Genomic DNA, 14,661 nt, shown 5'->3' on the forward strand with positions numbered 1-14,661 from the left:
ATTGGACTTTGAGTGATTTATCATTACAAGGTGTGTTATGGTCAGAAAGAGGCATGAACTAGTGTCTATGGTATGTGGTGATCTCAGATTTCCATAGATCAGCAATCCGATAAAGTGATGAAACAATATTTTATGAGGCAATAATTTTGACAGAGGTATTTTTTGTAAACAAACGTAAAAGCATGCAATGGGGTAAGAGAAAGCTTGAGTCGTGTAACTGAGAAAAATTAGGTTGCCAGCATGATTTAGAATGGGCAGCCCCTACTTTCTATACACAGACCAATTTGACTGCCTGTTCTCTTTAGTGATGCTAGAAATTGTGGGGTCTGTGTAAACAGGTTTTCCATGTTTGTCTGTAAATGAGGGTAGTTTAGCTGGACTCATGTTAACAGCTCCATTAGAAAGCTAGACTATGTGCAGTGATCTCTTAGAACAGGGATCCTCAAACTACGGCCCGCAGGGTCCTGAATCCGGCCCAAGAATGTAGGGCCACCCAATGGGCCCTATATCTTCAGGGGCCCGGTCAGCGCAATAGCATAACCGGGCCCCTTAAAAAAAATTGCAGCCGCAAGTAGTCCTGGGAGGAAGTGATGGTCAGTCACTTCCTCCCAGCTTCCTCCGCGCGGGAAGGAAGAGAGACCGGCCGCAAGGACGGAAGAGCCACGCCAAGTCCCATCAGCCACAGCCACCCTCTTGTGAATAAAGAAAAGAAAAAATTGCTGTGTGTGTATGTATGTATGTGTGTATCTGTATGTATGTCAGTATGTGTATGCATGTATGTCAGTATGTGTGTGTGTGTATGCCAGTATGTGTTTGTATGTATGTCTGTCTGTGTATATGTATGTATGTATGTCAGTATGTGTTTGTATGTATGTCTGTCTGTATTTCAGTATGTATGTATGTGTATGTATTTCAGTATGTATGTATGTATGTATATCTGTGTGTCAGAATGTGTATGTATGCATGTATGTATGTCAGCATGTATATGTCTCTGTATGTATGTCAGTATGTATAAGTCTGTCTATGTAAGTTAGTATGTATATGTATGTATGCCCGTATGCATTTTAGTATGTGTCTGTATATGTCTGTGTCTATTTCAGTATGTATGGGAATTTGTTCAACTGGGGGACAGTGAACTGGCCCCGTGTTTAAAAAGTTTGAGGACCCCTGTCTTGGAAGGTGAACATAGTATTTGCCTAAATGGAATAAGATGCATGATCTTAGAGCATGATCTCCGCATTCATATATAAATAAAATGTATTGTTTAGGGCAGCTTGAATCTTACAGATTTTTTTAAGCTATAAAATACTTCTACATTTGTTTAGGATCAATTGTTTTATTTTGTTTTGGTGTGTAGCTCAGTTTAGTTTTAGTGTACTATATGACAAGAACACCACATTGCAATTGTTGTACTTGATACATTGTATTTTATATCTACTCAGAATGACTATTTTATAATGTATGCATGCCTTAAAAACTACAATAAATGACTCATGATAAAAAGTATGTATATATACATGCATACTGCTACAACTTACATCCGCAGGTCCATGACTCTGAGTGTGCTGTCTTTAGCATGAACTAACAAACGCCTTCCATTAGGGTGGACTTCAAGATGATTCACTGGTACACCTTTCAGGTCTGTATCTCTTATTTCCTATTAAATGATATCAAATGTTATACATTTAATCACCAGTAAGGATCACAGTATTTACTGTGGTCTATACATTAAGAGTCTGATGGATAGCTATAATATGCAGCAGCCTCCAAGAATATAGTAAAAACACATATACATAGACTGCGCTCAACTGAGTGGGTATTAGACAATGTACACTTATAGAAAGGTTGCTAAATGGAAAAATCATGTTACCATACCAGGAAACACATATAGAAAATGAAACCCAAAGCACACCAAATGCAAAAACAAATAACCCCTTGTTCCCAGCCTCTGGTCAGTATACATTGTAAAACACTTGTGGGTTTATTCATTTATATGCACTATAGCGGTACTAAACATTGGTACTCCTGTTCTATATGTAGGCACTTTACACTTGTCTTTGTTTATTGTATGTATATATGTATAAAACTGACTTGTTGTGCATTTGGTTTTGCTTTGGATTTCATTTTCTATATCTCTCCAAGAATATAGCCTGCTAGCAAAAAGTGACTTTAGAGGGAATCGATTTAAAAAAAAAAAAAAAAAAAATGGGCATTAACTAGGGTCTCTGTACCAATTTCTTATTAGAAGGAATCTTACTGCAGTAACAATGGGAGGCAGTCACCCTTTTGACCATTCTTCTGGCTGGTTGGAGTACATGCCAATGATAATACCCACCCTCCACCCCCAGGTTAAACAGCTGCTAGGAGCACAAAAAATGAAGAGGTGGGTATATGGAAAAAACACACTTTATCTGTGCTCAGGATTCAAAAACACATTTCTAAATTTGTTTTCATTAAAAAAAAAAAGTTAAAATTGAACATTAATGTCCATAAATTTGTTTACTGTACCTTTAAGATGCCCCAATGATCTAATGAATTTTGTCGAGAGCTGCCACTTATTCCCGCACTCCAAATATTAATCAGCCCAGAACCATCTCCCGTGTACATGTGAATGCCTAAAGGACAATTTAGGAAACACTTGATGAACAAATGAAAAAGACAACTTAGCATGCATTTTCCATTGATCCCTATAATGTTTCATGCGTTTAGATACATACAGCTGTAGCAAACTATTGCACAAGCCCAGTGCTTTCTCTTTGAATGCAACAGAGTTTTGCGAAGTAAATTTAATGAGGTCACTGAGGCAGAAAAATAAACAAAGTTATGAGGTATAATAAATATACACACACCAACCCCCTGACGAGCACCAACGCACGACCATAACCCCCTGATTGCTACGGACTCACCCGTATCACATATTGCACACATAAAACACGCCCCAAGCCACCGATCAAGACCTGCCCAGGGGGACACGCTGCAAACTGGTGGCGCAATAGTTACGAATGAAACGCCGAACCCGACTGACTCATTGCCGGGTCTGACGCACTGTTATTGCATATGTCATACATTGTAACTTGACGTTTGATACACCCCCACCCCTTTCTTTTTTCTGTCTCCTTCCCTTATTTGAAAAACTCAATAAATAAAGAATGTCTAAAATATATATATATATATATATATATATACACACACACACACACACACACACACACACTATATATACTATTCTGACTCAACAGCATGCAAAAAACTGGAATACTTTAATCTTACAGAATAGATCTTATTATATAGGTACTTGCTATTTCAGATATAGCCATACATTTGAATATGAAGTTAATTATGCTTTAACCAACTCATATAACCACTTTTGGTCAAAGCATATATTTATATACCTGGTGCCAACTGTAATAAGAGACAAAATGAGAAACATAGAATTATGTTTTGCTTTGAATCACATGACATTTTGTGACTGGTTGTTGCACGTGACTTCAAAGACTGTAATCTACAAATAAACACACTGTGGTTTATTCACTAAAACTTTCAAAATTCAGGTTAAAATAGCCAGACTATAGCAGTGTTGAAAATGTTTACAGAATCAGCCGTTTATGCACTAGATAGTGCCATTTTCAGCTTAACTCACTAGTATATAGTGTTTAAATAAACCCACATACTAAAGTATACAATATTAAAAACACCTAAATGGTTTAAAAACGTGTAACCCTGAGATAGCACAGATTATGGGCCCCTGTCAACATTCCATGTTTATGATTTGGTGTCCAGAAAGTGCAGCACCAGCTCATATTTAAACACATAAGGTGATTCAAGGGCATGTGTGCTCATATTTGGGTACTTCAGGAATGGTTTGTCCATGATCACACCATGCCTTTGTGAGCAGCCTGTAAGCCTTTAGGGCAGGAGTCTCAAACTGTCGGCCCTCTGGCAATTTGCAGCCTCCTATTCACCATCTTGCAAGATAATAAGTATGTGTTTATACAGCTTGTTAAGAAAGCTGCTGACTGCTCTCCTCCCCCTATTAGAGCAGTGCCAAAAGTGTACTGTGGTGAAGGAAGCGTCTGACAGGATTCATGAAGATACGATGCACAGTGCGGTGCATCATGTGAAGGGAGTGGGAACATGACAGGACATTACACCTCTGCTCCCTGTCTAAACACCATGCTGTCAGCAGTACCTGCTCCCCTTATAATGATGCTCACAAACACTAAATTAGGCCTATTCTACAGGAGTGTGTGTGTATATCTGTATGTGTAATTGCATAGGTGTGTGCGTGTGCAGGGCTGCTGCAAGGATTTTTGTCTGCACAGAAGACACGAAGACACATTTTGCCGCATCTAAAATACGTTTACACCTGTCTGTCTATTAAGCTCCCTTTTGCCTGTCTTCCCATGCTTTTGCCCCATTTTGTGCATCTTGCCCATTTTGTTTCTCTCTCCTCCTTGTAGCGTATAATAAAAAAAAAAAAAAAAAATATATATATATATATATATATATATACACACACACACACACACACTTCTTTAATATAAATATATATATATATTTATTTTAAATGAGAAAAAAAATCAATATATAGGATTGGAAACGCTCTCTAACACACACTATCGTTCACTAACCCATACTCACTTTCAAGGACAAAATTTTACTAATTTACACACACACACACATACACACAGGCATATACAAACACAGTGGGTCACACAGGTTCACACAGTCACTTGCTCATATACACACACACATACACACACACACACACACACACACTAAATACTAACCCATAAAACTTAATATTTACCCTACTTTCACCTGCTCTTGATATTCCAATTAACTTTTTCACAGTTTAGCAATGATAGGTCTTCTCCTCCTCCTCACTCAGTATAAAAATATCTCCCTACACCCACTTCACTCATCCCTCCATCCACATTTACGTATGCCCCTCTTTGCTACATTCCCCCCTTCTCTCATCACTTGCCTTGCACTCACTTTTCTACTCTCTCACTCCTACCCACAATTGATCTCATTCTAGACCCCATGCATACAAAACCCATTCTCACCTTCTGTCACTTTCTCTGCTGCTTCTAGCAGCTGCTGAAGTCTATCCCAATCCAGGGCCCTTCACCTTCTCTACACACTAAGAAAACCAGAAACCCCACAAACCTCATCACAATACCCTGCCCTTTACCCTCACTTACCAACGTTCAGTGTGCACTAATTTTTCATCTCAAACTCACTCACACTACTTGCACTTACATAGACCTAGAGCGCTACTCCTGCCTCTTTATGTTTTGGTGGGCTACAATTCTCCCACACTCCCAGACTCAACTGTAAAGGAGGTGTTGTAGGCATCCTTCTCTCCCCTCAATGTACCTTTCAACCAATCAAAACTCCCCCTGCCCTAGCCTTTTCTTCTTTTGAAGTTTACACTGTCCGCCTATTTAAACCCACTCCTTCAAGAATTGCTATCATCTACCGCCACTGTGCGTCTGACTTTCTCCATTATAAACGTGCGCCGTTACAGTCTATAATGAATGCGACGGCGAGGTTCATCTTCCTGTCCGCCCGCACTGCTTCCTGTAATATATACGACTCAATTTAAAATTCTGGTTCTTGCTTTCAAATCTCTACATAATGCTGCTCCCACCAATCTATCCTCCCTAATACAAAATTATGTCCCGTCCAGGCCTTTACGCTTTGCTGCAGACTTACGTCTATCTTCTGTCAGTACTCACACCTCTGATGCTCGCCTTCAAGGCTTCCCGAGGGCTGCACTGTTCCTGTGGAACTCACTTCCCTCCTCAGTTAGATGCTCACCCACTTCTTCATAAAAGCGTATCAATTAAACTGTAAATAGCTCCCGACTGATTCCTCTCTTGCAACTGTCATTAGTCTAATACTATACTTACCTTTTGTGTCACTTTACCCTACTCCCTCTAGCATGTAAGCTCATTGAGCTGGGCCCTCAACCCCTCTGTTCCTGTGTGTCCAAATTGTCTGGTTACAACTACATGTTTGTTCGTCCACCCACTGTAAAGCGTCGCAGAATTTGTTGGCGCTACATAAATAATAACATAATAACTTACTGGCTATTACACACACACACGCACACACACATACACACGCACAGTTTAATAAACAAACACCAGGGCCGGACTGGCCCACCGGGATACCGGGAAATTTCCCGGTGGGCCGTCGGCACCTGGGGCCGGGCAGATACCTGGGTCTGCTGGCGGCCGCTGGGGAAGGTCTGATGGCGGCCGCTGGGGAAGGTCTGATGGCGGCCGCTGGGGAAGGTCTGATGGCGGCCGCTGGGGGAGCTGCGCTGGCTCTGCTCCCCCAGCGTGCAGCTGAATGAGACCGGTGCCGGAATATGACATCATATTCTGGCAACGGTCTCATTCAGAAGCGCGCGAGGGCAGGAGAGCTCCCCCAGCTCTCCCAGCAGACCTTCCCCAGCGGCCGCCAGCAGACCTCCCCCAGCGGCCGCCAGCACAGTTGCCCCTGCCCCAGCAGCCTCCTGCACTGCACGACCCCCTGGCAGGTAGGAGTAATGTGTGTCAGTGTGAGTTTGTCTGTGTGTCATGGTGTGTGTGTCTGTGTCATGGTGTGTGTGTGTGTCTGTGTCATGGTGTGTGTGTGTGTCTGTGTCATGGTGTGTGTGTGTGTCTGTGTCATGGTGTGTGTGTGTCTGTCTGTGTGTGTGTGTGTGTGTCTGTGTCATGGTGTCTGTCTGTATGGTGTGTGTGTGTCTGTCTGTCTGTGTCATGGTGTGTCTGTGTGTGTCTGTCTGTCTGTGTCATGGTGTCTGTCTCTATGGTGTGTGTGTGTGTGTCTGTCTGTGTCATGGTGTGTCTGTCTGTGTCATGGTGTGTGTCTGTCTGTGTCATGGTGTGTGTCTGTATGGTGTGTGTGTCTGTCTGTATCATGGTGTGTGTCTGTGTCATGGTGCGTGTCTGTGTCATGGTGTGTCTGTGTCATGGTGCGTGTCTGTGTCATGGTGCGTGTCTGTGTCATGGTGCGTGTCTGTGTCATGGTGCGTGTCTGTGTCATGGTGCGTGTCTGTGTCATGGTGCGTGTCTGTGTCATGGTGCGTGTCTGTGTCATGGTGCGTGTCTGTGTCATGGTGCGTGTCTGTGTCATGGTGCGTGTCTGTGTCATGGTGCGTGTCTGTGTCATGGTGCGTGTCTGTGTCATGGTGCGTGTCTGTATGGTGTGTGTGTGTCTGTCTGTTTCAGTGTGTGTCTGTATGGTGTGTGTGTCTGTCTGTCTGTGTTATGGTGTTTGTATGGTGTGTGTGTGTCTGTCTGTCATGGTGTGTGTGTCTGTGTCATGGTGTCTGTCTGTATGGTGTGTGTGTGTGTGTGTCTGTCATGGTGTGTGTGTATGTCTGTGTCATGGTGTGTCTGACCGTCATGGTGTGTGTGTCTGTGTCATGGGGTGTGTGTCTATCTGTGTCATGGTGTGTGTGTCATGGTATATGTGTGTCTGTCTGTGTCATGGTGTCTGTCTGTATGGTGTGTGTGTGTCTGTATGTGTGTGTCTGCCATGGTGTGTGTGTGTGTGTGTCTGCCTGTGTCATGGTGTGTATGTCCGTCATGGTGTCTGTGTCTCTGTCATGGTGTGTGTGTCATGGTATATGTGTGTGTGTCTGTCTGTGTCATGGTGTGTGTGTGGGTCTGTCTGCGTCATGGTCTGTCTGTGTCATGGTCTGTCATGGTGTGTGTATCTGTCATGGTATATGTGTATCTGTCATGGTATATGTGTGTTTCTGTGTCTGTCATGGTGTATATGTGTGTTTAAAAATAGTGTTTTTGCTAACTTTTTTTTTTCCCACGCAGCAAGCTGGAATCCCCTCAACTGGCCTTGCCACTATGGCTGAGATCATCAAGCTTGATGATCTCAGCCAATCCAATGCTTTGCCATTGGATTGGCTGCAAAATGTTACACCAATCAGCCTCTCCTCATAGAGATGCATTGAATCAATGTATCTCTATGGGGAACGTTCAGCACCTACAGAGTGTGGAGGCCCTGAATGTAGGTACACTGATACAGGAAGCACCTCTAGTGACCGTCTGAGTGACTGTCACTAGCGGTGTCACTTTGAAGCAATGTAAACACTGCCTTTTCTCTGAAAAGTCAGTGTTTATGTTGAAAAGCCTGTAGGGACATGCATATATATATTATTCAATCAGCTGTCATGGCAAGACATAGCCTTACATGTTACACGCGACAATATATGGTGTAGTGACTTATGGGGCTGGCATAAATTTTTTTTATCCAGGGCTGCTTTGTATCCTTTGTATCCCCAGTCCGGCCCTGACAAACACACTGGCTCATATATACACCCTGTTCCAAATTATTATGCAAATTCTATTTAAGATTAAATATTTTGTTTTTCAGTTTAACTCATGGATGGCATTGTGTCTCAGGGCTCTTTTGATCACTGAAAACAATCTCGGACACCTGTGATAATTAGATTGCCAGGTGAGCCCAATTTAAGGAAAACCTACTAAAGGAGGGTGTTCCACATTATTAAGCAGATCACCATTTTCATGCAATATGGGGAATAAAAAGGATCTCTCTGCTGCCGAAAAGAGTGAAATTGTTCAATGCCTTGGATGAGGTATGAAAACATTAGGTATTTCACGAAAACTTAAGCGTGATCATCGCACTATTAAGAGATTTGTGGCTGATTCAGAGCACAGACTGGTTCGTGCAGATAAAGGCACATTGAGGAAGATTTATGCCAGATCCATGCATCGGATCAAGAGAGCAGCTGCTAAAATACTATTACATAGCAGCAAAGAGATGTTTGAAGCTGCTGGTGCCTCTGGAGTCCCACAGACATCAAGGTTTAGAGTCCTCCAGAGTCTTGCAACTGTGCATAAACCTTCTATTCGGCCACCACGAACAAATGCTCACAAGCAGAAACGGCTGCATTGGGCAGAAAAATACATGAAGACTAATTTTCAAACAGTCCTGTTCACTGATGAGGGCCGGGCAACCCTGGATGGTCCAGATGGATGGAGTAGAGGATGATTGGTGGACGGCCACCCCGTTCCAACAAGGCTGCGACGTCAGCAAGGCGGTGGTGGAGTCATGTTTTGGGCCAGAATCATGGGAAGAGAGCTGGTCGGCCCCGTTAGGGTCCCCGAAGGTGTAAAGATGACCTCTGCAAAGTATGTGGAGTTTCTGACTGACCACTTTCTTCCCTGGTACAGAAGGAAGAACTATGCTTTCCGTAATAAAATCATCTTCATGCATGACAATGCACCATCTCATGCTGCAAAGAATACCTCTGCATCAATGGCTGCTATGGGGATAAAAGGAGAGAAAATCATGGTGTGGCCTCATCCTCCCCTGACCTCAATCCTATTGAGAACCTTTGGAGCATCCTCAAGCAAAAGATCTAGGAGGGTGGGAGGCCGTTTACATCCAAACAGCAGCTCTGGGAGGCTATTCTGACATCTTGCAAACAAATTCAAGCAGAAACTGTCCAAAAACTCACAAGTTCAATGGATGCAAGACTTGTGAAGCTGCTATCAAATATTAAAATGTAACATGACCTGTTAAAATGTTTAAAAAGTTAAAATGTTGTTATAAGTTTGATTGAAATAGCTTTTGATTTCTGTAAATGTGCTGCAAACACAACAAATGACAATTTTGAGTTCTTTACAACCTATAAAGAGTTTTGAAAACGTACTATGCGTAATAATTTGGAACAGTGCATTGTAAGTTTTTTATGTTTAACCCCTTAAGGGCCGGCCTGTTTTTGCGATGTTTGTACGTTAAGGACCAGAGCAGTTTTAACACTTTTGTGGTGTTTGTGTTTAGCTGTAATTTTCCGCTCTCTCATTTACGGTTCCCATACAAGTTATATATTGTTTTTTTCACGACAAGAAGGGCTTTCTTTACATACCAGTATTTATATTATGTCATATATTGTATTTAAAAAAAATAATAAAATATGGTGAAAAAAAAAAAAAAAAACATGTTTTTGGACTTTTACTTGAAAAATCTTTTACTTATCTACAAAAGCTAATGAAAAAAACTGCTAAATAGATTCAAAATGTTGTCCCGAGTTTAAAAACACCCAGTGTTTACATGCTTTGCTTTTTTTTGCAAGTTATAGGCCTATAAATACAAGTAGGAAATTGCTGTTTCAATATATATATATTTTAAATGTATCAATAGTAACATTGTTACACCGTTATCTGTCATAAATCCCCGAAACACACCTAACATGTACATATTTTTTAAAGTAGACAACCCAGGGTATTTAAAATGGGGTATGTCCAGTCTTTTTTAGTAGCCACCTAGTCACAAACACTGGCCAAAGTTAGCATTTATATTTGTTTGTGTGTTAAAAATGCAAAAACGCTAACTTTGGCCGGTGTTTGTGACTAAGTGGCTACTAAAAAAGGCTGAACATACCCCATTTGCAATACCTAGGGTTGTCTTCTTTTGCAAATGGTATGCCATCATGGGGCTAATTCTCATTCCTTGGCTACCATACGCTCTCAAAGGCAACCTAACCAATCTGACAAATTTCAATAAAAAAAAAAAAGTAAAATCAAGCCTTATATTTGACCCTGTAACTTTCACAAACACTATAAAACCTCTACATGTGGGGTACTGTTATACTCAGGAGACTTCGCTGAACACAAATATTAGTGTATCAGAACAGTAAAATATATCACAGCAATAATATCCTCAGTGAAAGAGCTGTTTGTGTGTGAAAAATGCAAAAAACTTCACTTTCACTGACAATATCATCGCTGTGATATGTTTTACTGTTTTGATACACTAATATTTGTGTTCAGCGAAGTCTCCCGAGTAAAACAGTACCCCCATGTACAGGATTTAGGGTGTCATAGAAAGTTACAGGGTTAAGCACAGTGCTAGCAAATTAAATTATCTGGACTTTTGGCCTGGGTTGGCAGGCAGGTCCCTCAAATTGCAATCATTAAAATTACTTAATTAGGTAAAAATATTACATAAATATGCACGTAGAATTTTAATATATATACATATTTATGTATTTGACGTCTACGTGTATATTTATGAAATTATTTATGTAATTATGTATGTGGACATATGTATATTTTGTATTATTTTTATTTATTTATTTATACATAGATATATATATCATTACATTCTAAGTGTATTTTGATATCAATATATATATATCAATATCAAAATACTGTTAAAATTGAATATATATATAATTTTTTTTTATTTATTAAAAATTATTTTTATTTTTTGTTATTTATTTTTATTAACATATTATTTGTATTTTATAATAATATATATATACCATATATATAGTTATTATATATATATATATTGTATATATTCGTGTGTAATTTAAATGTAAGTGTATTTTTATATTAATATACGTATATATAAATATAAAAATACACTTAGTGTGACATTATATATATTATATATATATATATACATATATTATATATAGGTATATATAGATATAATACATGTATATATATCATATATATATACACATATTTTTTTTTTTACACTGATTTCTTTTTTTTTTACACTTTATTTTATGATTTTTTACTTGCAGGGAGACTGCCTGTCAGCACAGACAGTCCCCCTGCAGGCAGATACACAGACCCCTATTGCGGTCATGTGATCGAGTGATCACATGGCCGTGGGGTCCTGATCTGCCGAGGGGGGACTGCCCGGGCAGACAGGCAGTCCCCCTGGACCGGGAGGAGAGCTGATCGCCGCCGTGGGACCGACGGCGATCAGGTAAGTTGCCCAAAACCGTTATGACGGTTCAGGACCGTCAGCGGTCCAAACGCACGTTTTACCGCTGACGGTCCTGAACCGTCAGCGGTCCTTAAGGGGTTAAAAAAAAATACTGTTATCATTAGGAGGTTTGTTGATAACATGAGAATTATGCTGACTGTTATTTACATCAATTATTTAGGTAAATGAGAAAAATAAAATTTGCATAATAATTTAGAACAGGGTGTACATACTCACTATTTCTTATCATTGTTCCACATAAGTTCTCAAGGTGTGTGCAATTGTGTGTGCCCAAACCTGGATCAAGATACAACATGGATATGTGTGTTTGTGGACATCAGGGAGCTGGGATCATTGTCCCACAACTTGGCCAGTGTCCACCATGCAAACTAAGTTGGAGACCGCTGCCAGGCAAATCATCAAGGATTTGAATCAAGTCACTGTCACATCCCCTCCCAACTCCCTCGTGTCCCAGCTTCAGAATTGCCAAATTAACAAATTAATAGTTGTAATCACTGATGTGAAAGTAGATTTGTTTCTACAAATAAGAACGAATAAGGAAAATGATTGCGTGAATCATTGTACATCTTATATTTTTGTCATAAACATTACGTCATAAAAAATAGAATGATTAACTTTTTCATACGGATATAAAATCCTAAAATGCAAATTATATTTAAGCAGCAATATGCAAACAAAAGACAATAACAGATAAAATTAGTTTTAATGGCTAGGACCTCTGGATTCTTCTGCTCTTAATGTAAATATGGACAACTGCATGAAAAGCTTGAACAATAAAAATGTACTCCTGTCATTACCTTTGTCTATGAATAAGTCTTTTGCAAAGGCAAATGGTTGCATTATTTTTAATACTGCTTTATTGTCAATTGCCAGTAGGAGCACACAGTTTTAAAATTAAATTAAAAATGCACTTCATTTTGTCCCAAAAAACAGTAGTTTCATAAACTGCTTGTGAATGTAAATAAAAGATGTAAAAAAAAAAAAAAAAAAAAAAGACGGCCAGGATTGACTGAAAGATTTCAACAATTTCCTACTTGTAGAGAATACAATTCCAGAAAAAGATCTCAGAGATTTGAGTCAAAACAGATCAATGACAATGAATACATAATGATCTCATATATTAACAACAAAACAATTACTTGTTTGAGGGGGGAGGGGTGGGTTCAGAACAAAAATAACACTAAAAAAAAAATACTAATAATGAATAAATAGGGAAGGCATCTTAATTAAAAGTCACACTAAACAAAGTTTGTTTTAGGACATTTGAAAAGTTATAAAATATAACGTGTAGAATATGTACCCTCTTTGATTGAATTCTTGTCTTTCTAAAACACATACCTTCACTATCAAAGCAGAGAGTATTAATGAAACTTTTATGGACATTAAATTCCTGTAAAAGTTGTCCATTAACTTCTTTCATTTTGACGTTCCACACTCTGATCACTCCGTCATAGCATCCTGTCACAACCAAAGCATTGGCCATTGGGTGAAACTTGGCCGCGTACACAAATGAGGGATGCGGTAAAACCTTTACGGCAGACAGAGATTCACTTCCAGTTCTCCACAATCTAAAAACAAGATTACACACTGCTAATAAGATCTGATAATACTAACATAATCAAACTAAAATAAGCAATTATTTCTTATACGATATCAAATATATTGTTTTAATAAATGCAATGTTACAAATGCAAAAAATATTACATTAGCAAACTGTGTTGTGTGAATATTGGAAGAAAAGATGGTTACTCGAAAATGTATTATTTACTACAAAAGTAGTGAGCAATAACTTCACTATCAGTAACCAAGAGGTCAGTGATAGTGTTTTGTCCACCCAGTAAAGTGTTCTAAATAGCATTAATTTGTAAAATGACAAAAGTAGCTGTGCTTCATTTCATATTTATATTCTACAGGAAGATGCCGGACTAAAAATTTAAGATGCAATTAAAGGGACACTAGTCACCAAAATAAGTTTAGCTTAATGATGCAGTTTGTAGATCATGCCTCTGCAGTCACACTGCTCAATTATCTGCCATTTAGGAGTTAAATCACTTCTGTTTCTGTCCATGCAGGCCTAACCACACCTCTCCTGGCTGTGACTCACACAGCCTGCATGAAACCTCAAAAGGTTTTATTTTCAAACAGTGGTAATTTACTTTAAAAGTTTCAGCTAATGCTCTGTAAATTGAGATTTAATCACACAAAGGAGGCTCCTGCATGCCTATTAAAGGGACACTGTAGGCACCCAGACCACTTCAGTTCATTGAAGTGGTCTAGGTGCCAACTCCCATGACCCTTAACATGTAATTATTACAGCTTTTATAAACTGCAATACATACCTGACAGCCACTAGAGGGATTTCCTGGTGCTAAAACGACTTTTGGTAATCTAAACGACGCTGCATGAGGACTTCCAGTGTCACCGGAATCTCCATAGGAAAGTATTGAATAATGCTCTCCTATGGGAAGATCCTAATGCGAGCGCGGTCATTGCCGCGCATGTGCATTAGATTTCCCCCGCCGGTGGACGTCGGAGGAGCGTGGGCAGAGCTGAGCTAGCCCCGAGGGACATTGGCGCTGGAGCCTGGTAAGTGACAGAAGGGGTTATTAACCCCTTCTGCACCAGGGGGGGCCTTGACAGAAGGGGAAAGTGTAGTGCCAGGAAAACGAGTTTGTTTTCCTGGCACTTTAGTTTCCCTCTAACAGAGCAGGAGATAAAGTCTAATTTAAACAAAATTTGCAATAAAGGAAGTGTGAACAGTAGATGACTCTTTACGGGAAGTGAATAGAAATGCTGTGTAAGTCACATGCAGGTAGGTGTGCCTAGGGATGCATAAACAAAGTGATTTAACTC

At 39.8% G+C, this 14,661-nt stretch overlaps 1 protein-coding gene across 3 annotated transcripts in view; it reads right to left on the minus strand.

Moving 5' to 3' along the window:
* The window catches only part of AHI1 (Abelson helper integration site 1), a 355,403-nt gene that overhangs the window by 260,521 nt on the left and 80,221 nt on the right, over positions 1-14,661 (minus strand). For all 3 annotated transcript variants that reach the window (XM_063443258.1, XM_063443259.1, XM_063443260.1), the window contains exons 13-15: positions 13,147-13,376; positions 2,509-2,615; positions 1,539-1,657 (exon numbers count right to left, since the gene is read on the minus strand). In XM_063443258.1, coding sequence (XP_063299328.1) covers positions 1,539-1,657; positions 2,509-2,615; positions 13,147-13,376 — 456 coding nt within the window. The remainder of the gene's footprint in view (positions 1-1,538; positions 1,658-2,508; positions 2,616-13,146; positions 13,377-14,661) is intronic.

Source organism: Pelobates fuscus, chromosome 2 (genome assembly GCF_036172605.1).
Source record: "Pelobates fuscus isolate aPelFus1 chromosome 2, aPelFus1.pri, whole genome shotgun sequence".
Taxonomy (NCBI): domain Eukaryota; kingdom Metazoa; phylum Chordata; class Amphibia; order Anura; family Pelobatidae; genus Pelobates; species Pelobates fuscus.